General features: G+C 50.2%; 1 protein-coding gene across 1 annotated transcript in view; it reads left to right on the top strand.

The window, feature by feature from the left end:
* The window catches only part of FLT1 (fms related receptor tyrosine kinase 1), a 172,824-nt gene extending 159,935 nt beyond the window's left edge, over nucleotides 1-12,889 (top strand). Inside the window, exons 26-30 of the mRNA XM_067713588.1 lie at nucleotides 2,759-2,864; nucleotides 3,141-3,283; nucleotides 5,364-5,448; nucleotides 7,173-7,267; nucleotides 10,004-12,889. Of these exons, the coding sequence (XP_067569689.1) occupies nucleotides 2,759-2,864; nucleotides 3,141-3,283; nucleotides 5,364-5,448; nucleotides 7,173-7,267; nucleotides 10,004-10,205 (631 nt within the window). The 3' untranslated portion in view covers nucleotides 10,206-12,889. The remainder of the gene's footprint in view (nucleotides 1-2,758; nucleotides 2,865-3,140; nucleotides 3,284-5,363; nucleotides 5,449-7,172; nucleotides 7,268-10,003) is intronic.
* Nucleotides 12,890-17,561: the final 4,672 nt, after the last annotated feature.

A 17,561-nucleotide genomic window follows, 5' to 3' on the forward strand; every position in this document is an offset into this window, starting at 1 on the left:
TACTCTCAGGGCATGCCCCCCCCCTTTTTTTTTGCCTGGTTCAAGCCTTTCTTGCTTTGGCTGCCTTGTATAGAATATCTGTGTATATATTTACTGTTCTTCCAGTGGCCTCTGAGAATCTGTTTCTTGCTAGAGACGAGGGAGCCTTAGACAAGGTAAGGCAGACACAGGCCAGCCTCTGCCGCAGCCCACAGCCCTGGGGTGAGGGTCCCAGACTCGAGTCTCGTGACCACCTGCCTCTGTAGCGTGCATTTCTGTGCCTACCTCAATAAATTAGTAAGATGCGTCAACCGACCTTAATATGAGGTCCACATGGGACCGTCTTACACTACTCTAGCCCTGTGGTCGCTAGCAGGCTGGCCTGGGTTGCCTGGAAGGAGCACGTGCCTTGAGCCCGCACTCTAAGGCACTGCTCGTCAGGGAGAGTTAAGGGACCTGTCCTGTGTCCCCCAGAGAGCAGTGACGACAGCCCAGAGTCCCAGCCTCCTTGGTGTCTATAAGCTGAGCCCCACTGCAGTGGTACCTGACACCGGACCGCACAGCACACTCACCCAAGGGCCCTCACCGCTCTTAGAACAAGTCAACCCACAGCCCGCCCCTAGGGTTTAGGTCAAACAGGTCCAGTAGATGAGACACAGGTGGGAGGGAACCAGAATCACCTTCTGAAAAGAGTCTTGACCCAGAAGTTTGGACAAATGGAGGAAAGTTAGCAATTCAGACACGTGATCGTTATGAACTCCTGTCCGTCCCTAAACAAAGACTTAAGTACCCAGCAAGCAGATATCCTATCAGAAAGGAGGACCTCAGCTCCACCAGCCAAGTATCAGGAGAGTTTGCTTGTGAAGACCAGTGCCCGTGGAACGTTCTGAAGACCACGTGGTGCTCCCAACCCCTTGGGTACCTAGAAGTTTATCCTGGGGTTAAATCAGAGCCTTTGGACAGACACACCTGGACCACACTGTTCTGCCTCTTAGAATTGTTTTTACTGAATGGTATTTTTTGCCATTGAGACTTGGCCAGCATTGAAAGACGATGCACAAGGCCATCCCATGAAGTCATTATGACCCGGATGATAATGATGCAGTTGAGAGATGTCTACAAGAACCTCCTTTCAGATTTCAGTTCTGGGAAGAGCCATCCTTCCTCCAAGTAGCTGGTTTATTTTTAGCTTCCGGCTCATGGGCACCATTTAACTGGTTATTCCTTCCTTTCACCAGCTGCCTGGAAGCTTAGAGCACTGCCTCTGTCAAACTACTCAAAATCATGATATAAATTGTGCATCTTAACTCTGCCTGTAGTTTCAACCTTTTCTCACTGTTATTTTTATATCCCTCCTCATACTCTGCTTTTTTTTTTTTTTAACCTTCCTATATTCTCCCTGTCAGCCACCTCACAGACTTTGACACAAAATAGGGATAGCCTTAAGAGACACTTGGAGCTGTGGGTGCCGCCTGCAGGCTCACACCTGAGAGGTGGCAGCAGGGATGCGTCACCTCAGGCGCATCCCGGCAGCGCCCAGGTCCCAGCCGTGTCTGCGGTCTGCCTTGGGAATTAGGGATTCGTGGAAGGAGCAGCGCGTTCTCTTCTAGGAGATCAGTCTGACTTCCTTCAGCAGACACCTGTTGAGTGCGCACAGGCAGGCCCTGGGTTAGGTGAGGGGTCTGGAGAGGAGGTCCCTGCCTGAGCAGGGCTCCCAGCCGGGTTCTGACCCAGATCCAGAGTCCAGGCCCATTCAGATTTTGATCCGACCTGGTCAGAGTCCTCTCTAGGGGATCTCCCGAGAGAAGAGATGACTTACAATCAACATCCCGAGAACAAAGAGAATAGATCCTTAAGCCAGTGTGTGTACAGATGCTTGGCAGGTGGTTTGCCCAGAAGGGGCAGGCAGAGACCTCTACTCCCTGCAGACGTGGCTGAGAGGAGCCTGATACCCTTCGGCCTAAAGTGTCAGGAGCATCACAGAGGAACCCTGTTGACGTTTAAATCCCGGGACAAGAGTCGGCTTCTGGGACACTAAGACAAATGGTTTCATATCCAGAAGCCAGCCTGTACTTTTGCCTTGTGCGGGGAGAGGCCAGTTTGAGATGCTGGGGGTGGGGCAGTCAGCCACATGGAAGGAACTAGCATACGGCCCGAGGAGCTACCCACACTCTGTGTGGACGTCCACCTTTTGGAAGCGATGTCGGTCGTGTACACAGTGCCTCCCCCTGCCCACCTCCACTGCTGAGCTCGGCAAGGCAACTGTGAGGGGTAAGACATCCCATGTGCTCATGCAGGAGCCCAGGGCAGCCGTCATTCCAGCCTGAGAAGGTCCTAAGACTGCAGACTATTCACCCGTGGATATCTGTGTCTGTATCCACTTTCCACCTTTAAGGACACTGTCCTGCTTTGCACAGGGAGGGGAGGACGTGATACTTCATGGCCGAGTGACCACTGGCGTTTCCCCCCAGACAGCTCGGCTTCACTCAGAGCTCAGCCCCCGCTCCCGCCAACAGCCTGGGTCGTCATGGGCTCCGGGGGGGTTGGTTTGAGAGTCTACCTGTGTAGACGTGTTTTCCACTACCAGCAGGACCTGGCGCGAGCAGCCTTTTTGTGTCGTGGCTGCGTACCCACATCTAAAAGTGGAGCAAACACTACATAACTACGAGAAGCGTCATCTTTATACCCATGACAACACCCATCACTTGGCCAGTGTGTAGGGCAGTCTATGTACTCCCCACTGCTCTCCAGCAATCTCTGCTGTGCTCTCACCCAACAGCTACCAGATCATGTTGGACTGCTGGCACAAAGACCCAAAAGAAAGGCCAAGATTCGCAGAACTTGTGGAAAAACTAGGCGACTTGCTTCAAGCCAATGTACAACAGGTAAATTTATCTAGAATATCAGAAGGCCAGATGCCTTCAATATAAGTCAAGGGAGTGTCTTCTTTGTCTGTTATTTTAATGGCTATTAATAGCTGAGCTCAGGAGTAAAAGAAAACACGTGTGGGGGGGGGTGTGGGCGTGTGAGGGTGTGTGCAGACTTATCTTCCCCAGACACAAGCAAGATTGTGGAAATGACATAGTTGAACTGAAACAGTGTCCCACAGAAACAGGCTGAAGTAGACATGCATGTGACTACACCTGTCTTTGGTGTTTTAGGATGGCAAGGACTATATCCCACTCAATGCCATACTGACAGGAAATAGTGGGTTTACGTACTCAACTCCTGCCTTCTCAGAGGACTTCTTCAAGGAAGATATTTCTGCTCCAAAGTTTAATTCAGGAAGTTCTGATAATGTCAGGTAAGATCTCTCTTTCCCCAACTTCATTTTATAAAATTTTCAAACATAGAAAAAAGCCCACCTCCTAAACCCAAACATACCTTTTACCTCATTTCGTGTACGTACTCGATACGTGTGTGTGTGTGTATTTTTCCTTTTGCCGAACCTTTTGGAAAAGGGCATAAGGCACTGTAACACCTTCCCTTTAAACACTTTGGTGTACATCTCGTAAGGGACAGTCTCCTGTGCCACCACACCAAAGAAAATGGATAATCCCTTCATGCTATGAAATTTTCAAATCTCCATTATTTTCCCCAAATGTCTTATGTACCTTTTTTCAAAGCATCATCCAATCAAGAACACTTTGCATTTTCTTTCATTTCTTTAGTCTGTCTTATTCTAGAAGAACTCCTCTTTTGTTCCCCCCAATGACCTTGACTTTTTTCATGATACCTTCGATAAAATGCAACAAAGTGGATTTGTTTTCTTACCTGACAAACTAAGTACCTCTCGTTAGCCTAGAGGAAATTGGAGAAGGTGTAAGGGAAGAAAGATGTACTGAGTAGCCGTGCTGGGCGGGGTCAGCACCTCAGTCCTAGCGGTGACACGTGTGTCACACGCATTCAGTGCTCATGGTTAGACACGTGCTGTGTGGTCTGGTACCATGCTGGGCTCTTTGCATACATCACCTCCTTTAATGCTCAAACCAATCCTATGAAGAGTTCCTGGTATACAAGTGGGGACATTAAAGCTCCACAGAGGACAGCTCGCCAAAACTGTGCGGCTTGAAAGCGGCAGAACAGAACTTCTAACCCAGGTGTTCTGACGCTCCCTCCCTGTCCCCGTGTAGTCAGGACTCGTTTCAGGACTTTGACTATCCTGTGGGCCTTCTAGCATTTTTGCCTGCAGTCGGTACACTCCTAGGGCTCCAACCTCAGTTCAGTCAAGCTTGACAGGCGACTAGGGAAGAGCTGGAAAGACCGATGGTCTGGGACGGGCCTGGAAGAAGTCCAGTGGCCGGCCCAGATCTGCGGTGCTGGGGTCACAGGTCAGCGGCACAATTCATACTTCACAACCGGCCCAGATGAGTCATCCATTGTTTTTTTTTTTTTTTTTTTTTTTTTTTTTTTTTGGCCTGATACGCGGGCCTCTCACCACTGTGGCCTCTCCCATCGCGGAGCGCAGGCTCAGCGGCCATGGCTCACAGGCCCAGCCACTCCGCGGCATGTGGGATCTTCCCGGACCGGGGCACGAACCTGCGTCCCCTGCACCGGCAGGCAGACTCTCAACCACTGCGCCACCAGGGAAGCCCCATCCATTGTTTTAAAGATGAGAAAAGTAAGCGTGGATTAAATAAATTAGCAGGGGCGGACTGGGTCAGACCTGGGGAGGAAGGTGTCAAAGTTACACGGGCCTCTCCGGTCTGTTGCTTAGCCTTGGGCCCAATAGGGAGCTCGCCTAAGAGACGGGGCCTTGTCGGTGGTGACAGGGCCGCAGGTGAGGGGGCGTACAGTGGGGCCCTCTGCCGGCCCCTCCTAACAGATCAACCAAAGCTCAGCAGGCAGCCACAGGGAGCTCATCCAAATACTACCCCTTTCTCCCGATCTGTGATCGCAAACCTGGATACACAAGACTAGCCCTGGTGCTCGATTATGCCATTGAATCAGCTGTGGGACCCTGACGGGTCATGTCCTTGCAGAAGTAGCAGCTGTACATGGTGAAGCCACATCACCTCTCTGGGCATCATTTCCCATTTCTTTGTAACATGGGTGTTTAGACCAGATGACGACCCAGGTCTCTTCTTGGCCCGACGCCATCTGGTTCCACGGGGGACCAGAGGCCTGACCACTGCCTCGTCTCTCAAGGGTCCCTCTGGGGTCTTGCTCAAAACTACGCAACGTGGATTAGCAACCACAGGAGGAAGTAGCACCACTGTCTGCATTCCCAGGGAAACACAGCCAGAGAACTGCAGCCTCAAGAGGGATGAGGTGACTCCCAGTGTTTGGGTTCACCTTAGCTGGGACGTGGTGCCCATGTCTCCTGACTAATCAAAACTGGATGCATTTTCCTGTCTTGATTACTCTTTCTGCTTCTTCTTTAGATATGTAAATGCTTTCAATTTCATCAGCCTGGAAAAAGTCAAAACCTTTGAAGAACTTTCACCAAATGCCACGTCCATGCTTGATGTAAGTAATGGAAGTGGAAGGAACCTACTCAGTGCACCCAGACTCCAGTCGTCCGGTGGCTCTAGGTCAACGGGGGCCAGTAATCAGTGGTGGCTGAAATGACCATTTCAGGGGGGCTGACAAGACATAGAATACACAGAGCTAATTTGAAAGTAATTCTGTAGTTTGAAGATAACCCAGGATTCACTCCAGGGCCCATGTCCTTGTCTGGGCGTAACTCAGTCCCCTACGAAACCTCACTGTGTGTTTCTAAGCTTCTTGGCCATCAGTGATGGAACCTTGCTTTCAGAGCATTAGAGGAACTCAAAGCTGTGCGAGTGGTTGCACCTTCGTGGTGCGACAGAGAGCCCTCTCTCACGAGCAGCTCTGAGATCCTGGAAGAATCTCCTAGGCCTCTGTTCCCACCCAACCACACAGGGCAAAGTGATCCATACAGCCCAGCAAACAAGAGGCCTCAACCAGCTCGTCCCTTTAAAAGATCTGGGATGTCGGGCTGAGAGAATAAGGGGAGGAGAGGAAGGGCTGGACAAGAGACACGGCCGCTGCATCTCAGGGCCGCTCATGGAGTCGTGACCCAAAAAAAGGCCTGTAAAACCTACGGTGGGGGCTTCCCTGGTGGCGCAGTGGTTGAGAGTCCGCCTGCCGATGCAGGGGACACGGGTTCGTGCCCCGGTCCGGGAAGATCCCACATGCCGCGGAGCCATGGCCGCTGAGCCGAGCCTGCGCGTCTGGAGCCTGTGCTCGGCAACGGGAGAGGCCGCAGCAGTGAGAGGCCCGCGTACCGCAAAAAAAAAACCCTACTGTGGTGTGAAGGTGATGACCACAAAGCGTGGCCTTGAGACACAGCACAGTCACCACTGAAAAACACCAAAACCTTCCAAACACACCAGAAAAAGAGGAAAGATTATTTAAACACTAAAAAAAAAAAAAAAATTACAAATAAGCTGGTGAATACAAAGGCAAAGTGGCTGGAAATTTTGGTTTGCTGCTTAGAAACACTGGTTTTAAGACCAAGGAGACGATACGAAACAAAACATGGAAGGCTTCTTTGACCCTCAGCCCTGCCCGCCTGAGTAGCTCGGGAACTGGGGCAGGCCCCTTCCTGAGGCTCCTTTACTAACGGATAGTTAAGGACACAGACAGAGCCACGGGGGGACTGAAGGTGGCAGGAACCACGTGTGGGGTCCACTCACTGGAAACGCCGTGTTAACAGAGTCAGGACCCTGCATAAAACTCAGTGCTAAATACGAACCAACAAGGAAACAGAATGGCTGGAAACCATCACACAGGAGGGCCTAAAAATTCTGTAGAATCTTCAAGAAAAATTAAACCATGTCTTTATCATTTCTCAGAGTCTTTACATATCATTGCCAAGTCATCCGCCCAACTATCTTTAATATATTTAAGCAATAATTTGCATAAAAGTTGACTAGGAAAAACGCTCACCTGGTACCCGCAGTTTTCCCTTTTGTTTACATTTGCTTTCTTCACCGTCAGGAGGAAGGGCCTCAGTCACTGGGCACAGGGATTTCTTGTGACTGACAAAGTTTAGACTTGCCGATATGGAGACAATGCTGTGTCTTCACAGGCAGGGAGTGTGGAAGATGAGGCCAGAGCCTGGAGTGACCTTAGATGCGCATCCCAACATCACACCCCAATTGGCATGGGCCCCTCCAGGTCAAGCAAGAGGTGTAACCTTTTCCTTCTTCCCTTCTTCCCTTCAGGACTACCAGCTGGACAGTGGCACCCTGCTGGCCTCTCCCTTGCTAAAGCGCTTCACCTGGGCCGAGAGTAAACCCAAAGCCTCGCTGAAGATTGAGTAAGGACGCTGGGGGGCTCTGACCAGTTCCCGGAGGGGCGAGAAGGAAGGTGCCGGGGGAGAGGGTTTCATGGCGATACTTGAGGGCTACCTGCCCTCCTAGACCATAGTGTCCAGGCCGTGCAGAAAGCACTTTTTTCTCCCCAGAAGGACAGGAAAGAGGGCATAAAATCAGACATCTGAGTGCCATGTTCTGGGAAGGAAGACTGGGATTTAAGGGAAAACAGAACTTGCTTTACGGGCAAGGACAGGCAGTCCGAGCCCATGCAGCACAGCCGCTCAGTAAAAAGGAGCCCCATGTCTCCAACTGTCAACAGTGCACAGTCAGATGGAGACCTGCTCACAGGGGCGGGGAGGGGACGCGCACCCCTCACCATCCCGGGCCGGCAGCAGCGGCACAGGAGGGGCCCGACTACTGCCGTCCAGTCATGAGACTTGCCCTCCTGACACCCCAACCCTTCCAAGTGAGTGCTCATGTCCTGTGGACCGTGGCTTTCCTTCCTCCACACAGCGGCCGGTGGCAATGCCGTCAGAAAACGTGGGCTCTCGCTGGACCCTCCAGGGTGCTGGACCCTCTCGGTGCTCGTCCCTTCCCGGTTCCAATGCCTGCCCCCGACTCACCCACAGGCAGAACCGTCCTGCTCCTCTTGTACCCAAATCAGGGCTCTGCTGACTCACAGAGCCAGAGGGTAAACCAAGGCTCGCCTCTGCCGCTTACAGCAGCAGCCGTCCCCAGTACACGAGCAAGGAGCTGCAGCTGTGTGCGGTCACCTCTCCCTACAGAAGCAGGCAGCCGCGGCCAGGGAGCACAGGAAAATACGCTTAACCTCATTAGTCATCAGGGAGATGCAAGGCACATGAGACACCCCTTCTTCACACCTGCCCGCATGGCTGGAATCAGAGTCAGTGCTGGCGAGGAGATGAAGAAATTAGAACCCTGTATGCTCGCTGGTAGGAACATAAAACAGTGCAGCCACTTCGGAAAACAGTCTAGCAGTTCCTCAGAGGCTAAACAGAGTTAGTCTAGGAACCGGCAGTTCAGCTCCGTAGGCATATACCCCGCGGAAATGAAAACTTACGTCTGCACAGAAACTTGCACACAAATGTTCACAGCAGCGTTATTCATAATGACCAAAGGAAGAAACAACTCGAATGTCTATCAATTGGCGAATGGATAACTAAAATGCATATATCCGTACAACAGAAGGAGATTTGTCAATAAAAAGTATGAGGTACCGATGCACGCTGCAACATGGATGAACCTTGAATTAAGTGAAAAGAGTCGCTCATGAAACACTACGCATCGTGATTCCATGTATATGAAATGCCCTGAAGAGCCCTCTGTAAATATACTAACAACCACTGGCCTGTACGCTTTAAATAGGTGAATCGCATAGTATGTAAGTTATACGTCAATACATCTGTTGCTTAAAACAAAACAAAAAAACACAAACAGGTGGCCAGCGCACGGCTAGTTTGCTGGCCCTGATCCAAGTCAAAGGGTGGCCACAGCGCATCAACCCCAGGGAGCTGGAGGGCCGGGAACGTGCGGGCCCGAACACCTGCGCACGCGTGTCCTCTGCGGCGCCCCCCCCGGGGGCCCGGAGCCGCGCGCCGGGCAGGTCAGGGGACACCGCGAGGAGTGACGGGAGAAGCGGGACCCACGCGCTTTTGTCTCCTACTTTAAAACACTTCCAGAAACACTTTCCCGTGTGGAAAAAAAGGAAAACCACCCATTGCATCCTCTACTCGGAGACTAAAACATAGAACATGGATCAAAGGCTGGGCGCGCTAATGCAGAGCCAATTCAACAACGTCGTGGCGCCCGGGGTTCTCATTCTCATCCCAGCTGTTAAGCCCACCAAACACGGGAGGACAAGAAAAGCTCCTCTGCCCGGCGCGGCGTCCTGGGCTGCATGCGACGCACGGAAGCCAGCAGCCAGTCCCCTGCCCCTTCACCCTTGCCGCGATACACCGCCTTAACTGGACATGCCTCTCCTCTGGAGCACAAACAGGAGAGGGAGACGGACGGCTGTGCTCACCTTTCCGTAGGACGTTCTAGGAGTTTCTCCAGGCGGCTGTAACAAACTTCCACAAACTCGGTGTCTCGACACAGGAGTTCCGGAGGCCGGACGTCCAAGATGAAGGTGTCACAGGGCTGCGCTCCCTCGGGAGGCCCCAGGGAAGACCGTGCCTCTCCTCCTCCAGCGGCGCCGCCCCCGGCGTCTCCTCGGCCCCACCTTCCCGCTCCTCCTGCGTGCGCCGTGACGCCCGCTCCGCCTCTCTTATAAGGACGCGTGTGATTGTGCTTGAGTCCCACCTGGGGGACGCAGGCCAGGCGACGCCTGCGGAGATCCTTTAGCTGAGTCGCAGCTCTTGCCTTATAAAGTGCTCTTCACAGGTTCCAGGGATTCGACTTGAATATTTGCGGGGCTGGGGAGCATCTCTGAGCCAATCACAGGCGTAGGGGAGGGCTGGACCCAAGCCTGGGGGCTATTTTCCACCAGCAGTTCTGGGTTTGCCTTAACTAATTCCACCCTGGGCCCTGGCCGGCCGGCGGAATGACGCCCAGCTGGTGGCAGAGAGGCCGTGCACAGCTCCAGAGACCCTGGCAGAGGGCGAGGTGGGACTCCACAGCCATGAACCCCAGGACGCCTATGAGCAAACGACCCACTAAGGGGTGGACTTGAGTGTGTCCAAGAAATCAACTTTGATTCTTTTCTTTTCTTTCTTTAGCTTGAGAGTAACAAGTACAAGTAAGGAGTCGGGCCTTTCTGACCTCAGCAGACCCGCGTTCTGCCATGCCAGCTGTGGGCACCTCAGCAGAGGCCGGCGCAGATTCACCTATGACCCCTCGGAGCTGGAGAGGAAGATTTCGTGCTGCTCTCCCCCACCCGACTACAACTCCGTGGTCCCGTACTCCACTGCACCCGTCTAGAGCCCGACTCAGCACAGCCTTCTTTCTAGAACCACGTGTGTATTTATACCCCCAGAAAAGTAGCTTTTGCCAGTATTATGCATATATAAATCGACACCTTTTCCTTTCCACAGAAGCTAGCTGCTTTTGTGTGACTGTTAATAGTGCTTTTTGTCTCTTTTGACTAACAAGAATGTAACCCCAGATAGATAAAGCCAAGAGCACCACTGCCAACCCTCGCGGGACTCAGAGGGTAGGAGAAATCCTTCCTCAGCCCCAGGACTTGCTTCTCCTCCCCGGGGCCCCAGGGCCGCCGGGCTCCGGCTGGTTGATGACACACACTGTCACCTGTCACCGGCCTGTGCTGCAAAGGCGTGGCTCTGGGGCCCTGCAGCATCTGACACGGCCTGGGAGGAGGAGGAGAGAGAGGAAGAGAACAGGACAGGGCACGGGGACGCAGTGGGATGGGGACAGTGCCACTGGGTCCACGTTCGAGAACCAGCCAGGGAGCAGACAGGACAGGGGGTGGGCGGTGAGCGGAGGCCAAAAAAGGCCAAACGTAATTTTTGGAACGACCAAGCACATTGCACCACCTCAGCTATGGGATGGGTTCTGTGCCTCTTCCGAGACGGGGCACGGCTTTCGTCTCCAGCGCTGGGTGGAGCTCGAAGCCAAGCCCGTCCCCCCGCCGGCCCCCCAGCAGGACACGCTGACCCCGCCCCCTGAGCTGGGCGGGGCGGGGGGTGCCGGGGGCGGAGGCCGCCTCTCCCCACGCGCCGCTCCCAGGAAGCTCAGCCCAGTGAGTCTGGTCTCCTAGGTCACCGGTTCGGCTGAAAGCCACGTTTTCAAAGATACTGTCAGATTCCATCTGGAGTATTAATATCTAGTCAAGACACTTAACTCAGTTTTTGGTATTAACCTGTTTCGTACAGTTAGTTATAAAAGGAAGCTGAGGAGAAGGAAAACAGTCTTGTGTAGGTTTACTCTAGACCCAAACTAGGATAGATGGAGGAAAAAAGAGAAGGCGGAGTGAAAACCCCATCTCCACGCCAACCAGACCAACTCCCGAAAACCGTGGCGACCCGAGGACAGAAGTCAACCAGGTGTCCTTCTTATTCGGTGGAGACCCTACCCACGCTCGCCTCTTAGACAGAAGAGCATTGACCAATGTCTACTAAGCACTTTATGCTCCTTGAGGAAAAAGGTGGTATGTAATTTATGCAAGATACTTCTAGAATGGGGACTCAGGATATTAGTTAATGAGCCGACAATAGGAGAAAAGCCTCTTTTCATCTACTTTGGGCCTTGCCTTGGGTCTGAGGATGATGGAAATAGGGAGACAGGGTACCAAAGTGTGCCTACTTCTCAGGGTCCAGAGGCCCTGGACCCCTCACTGGCTCTGCGTGATGCTGCGTGTTTAGGATGTGCACACCTTCTGGGGCCAGCTGGAGCCAGACAGGCCACAAGGAATCACTGCTCCTGGTAGAGAAGAGGACGCTTCCCTTCTTAACTCTAGAACCTGAGACGGAAGTGATAGATGGGCCTGTGCTTCCTGCCCCGTGTGCCACAGTCTCGCTTCAAGGCTCTTCGTATGAAGAGATGGGAGAGCTGGAACGTCCCCAGCAAGACATCGGCTGCTTCCGGGGGCGGGGACTCTGCTGGAGGAGCCTCTGGCCAGTCTCCAGCAAGAGTCAAGTGCAGACAGTATCGGGCCAGGGCCCTGGAGAGGGGGGCCTTCTTCCTGTTCTTCACAAGCCCGAGAGCACCTGTGACCCCTGGCAACAGTAGAAATCAGGTAACCGGGAGGAGGTCAAACAGGGCAATTACAAGAAGACCACAATCGATTCTCCTGTCTTCTCAAATCAGTTAAGGATCCAGCAGTTAGTGAAAACAAAGCAAAACCTTAGCTATGCATATAATGTCTTGATTTCAATAATCTAACTCTTAATCATTAAGAGGCCTTAGTAATACCATCTTTCCAAAAGAACACGTTAGACTGTGTTAATCCGGCTTCCTCAGAGACTCGGGTCTGTCCCATCAGTCCGGTTTTATCTGGAGTCTTAACATAGAATGAAAACTGGAAGCTGGGAGGAATGAGTGTATCCAGTGGCGAAGGGCTTGTCCCAGACGGGTTCATTGAAACAGCACTGAAAATGCAATCACTAGTGGACTGATGGTATTATTAGACCCATTTGTCATCTCCGACAGAAATGGTTGGCCTGAACAACGAGGGGACAAGTACTCCCTTTCAGGACTTGTGAGATCAAGGACACGGAGCAGCGTGGGTAGGAGGGGACGGGAACCACGCGCGAGCCTGTATCTAGCTGGTCTAAGAATGACGCTCAGGCCCGTGGAGCAAGTGGATCCAAACCCTGAGAAGGTGACCTCAGCCTTCTGGCTGCGCCTCGCTTCCCAGCCCCTAAGAATGCCACACAGGAAACAACCACGTGTCGGCCCCTTTTAACTGATCAAAGAAGGAGCGCGTCTTTGACCGACAGTGGTAGTAACTATATGTATATTTGTGTGTGTGTGTGTGTTTTGTGCAGAACTATTTAAGGAAACTGGAATTTTAAAGTTACTTTTATACAAACCAAGAATATATGCTGCAGATATAAGTAAGAGAATCTCGTCCTACATCTCTAGTCACTATGAATGTACTTTGTATGCTATCTTCATATAATAAAATTAACTTACAGAAACATCCATATATTTTCCATTTTGCGTATAAATGAAAAAAGGGGTCTTGGTTTCCCTGGGCGGGGGAGTGGACAGGTGTTCTGGGTGAGCTCACGAAATACCAATTACTAATCCGGCACAAGAAACAGAAACCAGGCGCCACTAAAGACGGGGCACAGAGCTTCTACCAGTCCACAGAGTGGCTGCTCTCAACGATTGAGACACTGCGAACAGTAAATCAGCATCAAAATATAAAATGAATACGATCACAAGTAGAATGTACAGACTGAGTGCGAGTGCTGGCTGCAGACCAAAGTCCCCTCAATTAAAAAGAGGCAGGCTTTCCCAAACACTAACATTACTATAATCACAGAACGTGTGTGTGTACACACGCGCGTGGGTGTATATTTGTGTATTAGAGGTTGTGTGCTGGGAACCATACGAAATAACTAGGCAGTGACACGAGAGCTTCCCTAAGAAAAGGACACTAGCTACGTATTCTTCAATTTTGTTTTGTGGATCACATCCTAGAAAGAGGAACCATTGAGGTAACCACTAATAGACATAGAATAAGTGACCAACACATTGTCTTAGAAAGCGGTCATACCATCACCTTCCTAACAACATCATAAGCAAACCAGATTGGAGAAACACTTCCAGGGAAAACAGGCCTGCTTTCTTTGGGACAAGGCGAGAACAAGGGATAAATGACTAATCTCAATAAATTTGTGGTTATTAGCTGAAGAGGGCAAAAAGCATTTTATCTTCGAGAATCTGAAATCCTTTAAAAATGTTACTGGTTTTCTTAACACAAAAGTCACTAATTTAGGCAAAGGATTTGAAGAATGTTCAAGGAATTGGGGTCACGTCATCGTTTAGAAGTTTTCTCATGACTCTAGAAACTTATTGTACATTTGGGAACGGAATTTTTTCTTCTGTCCAGCAGCAGGATAGCCCAGTAAGGTTTATTGGACTCCTCAGTGTTAAACGTATTACCAGACTTACGGATTTCACAGGCCAGGAAATATTTCAGAAATATCCTGGATCCCAACACAGGAATGACTAGCCTTCTGTTTTTTGAACTAAAGACATTTAAGAGAAAAAAAACAAAACAAAGTAACCCCCCAAACCCACTAGATGCCACTAATGTTCTACTTCTTGATCTGGGTGTGGGAAATAGGTACGTTCACGTCATGATCATTCACTGAGCTGTACCCTTACATGCAAACGCACGTGTGTATGCTCTTCAATAAAGGATTATTAAAATGAAAAAAACCTGATTGATCACCACAACTCTTCACAGAGGAAAAACCCATTTTAAAAAGAGTAAGGGCTTAGACTCAAACATAGCAACTAAGTTTTATGTGCCAGGAACTATTTATTCCAAGTGGTTTAGAGAAATAAACTCATTTAATTTTCAAAGCAACCCAATGTGATAGGCACTATCAGTATACCCTTCACATCGATGGGACGACTGAAGGAGTCAAGAGAACTTCAAAATCCCACCATCACATCTGCCCACCTACCACGGACACTCTGCCCTCCCGACTCAGAACACCCGGGGTACACGCAGCCCCTCCCTCTCCTCGACTCAAGGCCATTGCTCCAGCAACTCACCACCCCTCACCCCTGCCCATCTTCCCTTTTCCACTGGATCATACGAACATGCTATTACCTCTCCCATCTGGCAAAACCCAAAACCCTCCATCCCTGCTTTCCCCTCCAGCTACCACCCCATTTCTCTTTTCCTCTTCACGGCAAAATTCCTTGAAAGAGCTGGTTATACTACTCTGTGTTTCTGGTTCCTCTCCTCCCACTCAAGCCGAGCTTTCTCTCCCACTCACTGAAAAGGAGCTGCTCCATGGGGAGCTTATCCATGACGCCACGTCGCTAAACTCAGTGGCCATTTTCAGTCTCAGTCTTAACACCTTGACCCTTATTCCTGGAAACACCTTGATTCTAGGACATCACAGATTTTTCTTCCCACCTCACTGGTCATTTCTGCCTCATACTGGTTTTCTTTTCTCTGATCCTTGAACAGTGTTCCAGGAACCCCAGGGCTCTGCCCCTGGACCTTTCCACTTCTCAGTCTATACTAACTCTCTTCATGCTCTCAATCAACCTCAAAGCTTGAAATGACATCTATATGATAATGACTTGCAAATTGCATGTACAGGCCAGAGCTCTCCCCCTAACCTCCGAACTCCTATGTGAGTGCTAAACCAATATCTCTTGATTGTATTTTCCAAGAACTCGCTGCACCAATACCTCCCATCCCACATGAGCTCTGGCAGTGTCCTTGTCACTTCCCCATCCAATTCCTCTCCCCTGGAATCAGAGCGGGCTTTGTGACTCGTCAGCAACAGAATGTACCAGAAGTGACCGTGCATGAGTCCGAGGCCAGGCCAGAAAAGATCAGCCTCCACCCGAGGCCACTCATTCTCCAACCGGTCCCACCAGAGACGCAGTCGCCAGAGCTGGAGAAGCCCAAGCCTCACGGAGAGGCCACGGGTTGGGACCTCCATTGACCGGCCCCAGCTGAGTCCAGTTCATGACCTTCAGTTCAGGTGCCAGGTCGGATGACTGCAGCCCCCACCCTCCTGGCACTGGAGTTTTCCCTGCTGAGGTCCAACATAATGGGTAGAGCTAAGCCGTCCCTGCTGTGCCCTGTCCTAATTCCTGACCCACAGAACCCATGAGAGTAAAATGGGGGTTGTTTTATGCCACTGAAGTTTACGGTCCGTCGTCACTTAACAATAAAAAACCAGCACAAACGTGTACTAAACATCTTAAACTTAACAGGCCCCAAACCAAATTCCCAACTGTCTTTCCTCACTTCCCCGTCTTCCCCGTGCCAACCCCCTCCCTTCCTCCCTCCAAAAACCCCTTTCTTCCTACAACCATCTCTTTCAATTCAGCAGAATCCTCCATCCTGTCAGTAGTGGGCCAGAATCTTCAGTCATTTTGATTCCTCTCCTCTTTCTTACTCCACGTCCTAGAAATCATAAATCAGGACATGCTCTTGGCTCTACCTTTGAAATGTATTCAGAATCCAGTTGCTTCCCACTGCCTCTACAGCTATCTCCCCGTCACCCCGCCCCAAACCCCCTAACGAGCAGCCCGAGTGATCCTTTCAAATGCTGTGCCATGCTATTCCTGCTCACAATCCTCCTCGAAGCTTCCCCTGCAGGAGTAAACGCCAAAGTTTCCTGCCGATTCTGCTCTGGCCTTGGGAGCCTGCTTGCCCTGCCTCAGACGCTCCCGGCACGTTCCCCGGCCTGGAATTCTTTTCCCTCAGACATCTGCGATGCCTGGCTCCTTCTCTTCAAGTCTTTGCTCAAACACAACCTTCTCAGGGAGACCTACTTACCCACATCGTCCCATCTGACCTTCTACCATCACCACCAAACTCCCCACACCTAGAGTTGCAAGATGAAACACAGGATGGCTAATTAAGTCTGAATTTCAGATAAACAAATGATCCTGTGTCCCATGCAATACTTGAGACGCACTCATGCTAAAAAGAAAATTATCCACTGTTTATCTGAAATTCAAATTCAATTTTGTGTTGTCTATTTTAATTTGCTAAATCTGGCAACCCTATCCACGCCCTTTACCCTACTTTATTTTCTTTCCATAACCATTATTACCTCTTAACTACTATATACTCCTTTTCCCTGATAGGATGAAAGCTCTCTAAGAGCAGAAATATTTGTCTGTTGTTGTCAGAGTGCTGTTGGTTCCTAGAACAATGCCTGACATATAACAGGCATTCAATAAATACAGGCAGACCTCACAGATGCTGCTTTTTCTACAGACTGAAGGTCTGCGGCATCCCTGCATCGAGGAAGGTCTCAAGGCACCGTTTTTCCAACAGCAACTGCTCACCCACTTCAGGGCTCTGTGTCACGTTTTGGCAATTCTCTTAGTATTTCAAACTTTTTCATTATTACTATATTTGTTACAGTGATCAGGAACCTCTGATGTTACTATTGCAAGATTACAACTTGCTGAAGGCTCACATGATGGCAGTACTTTTAAATTAAGGTATATACATTTTTTTTAGACATAATGCTGTTGCACACCTAACAGACTGCAGTACAGTGTAAACATAACTTTTGTACGCACCGGGAAACCAAAAACTTCATGTGACTCACTTTATTGCAGTGGTCTGGAACTGAACCCACAATGTCTGAGGTAGGCCTATATTTAATGAATGAGTACCTAGTTTCAACAAATATTACCATTTTGTCATATTTTCCTTCTCTACCCTTCTATTCGGAATGATGTTTCTGGGGGGGTGGGGGGAGAGGAACCTTCACCTATATAGTAAATTAACCGCGTCTGAATCAAAGACCAGCAGATGTCATTCCTTTCGTGTAGGTAGGTCCTCCCTCCTAAACTACACGGTATGCCGTGTACTGTTTAGAAATGTTTGGGTGTAACTCCACATTTTGTAAAGAACAAGTACTTAAAATACTTATCCGCATTTTTGGTGCCTAGAACAGATCCAAGTTAGGCATTTAACAGATATTTGGTAAATTAACAAATAAATCTGCCACCATTTTATCCAAAGACCAAAAGTTCCTCCAAAACACATATGAAACGTTTGGCCTTTTAAGTACCAATCATAAAACAAACATCATCTTGTTAAATGAACTGGTAGCAAAAAAAAAAAAAAAAAAAAAAAAAAGGACCATC

The sequence above is a fragment of the Pseudorca crassidens genome, chromosome 18, assembly GCF_039906515.1.
Source record: "Pseudorca crassidens isolate mPseCra1 chromosome 18, mPseCra1.hap1, whole genome shotgun sequence".
Lineage (NCBI taxonomy): Eukaryota > Metazoa > Chordata > Mammalia > Artiodactyla > Delphinidae > Pseudorca > Pseudorca crassidens.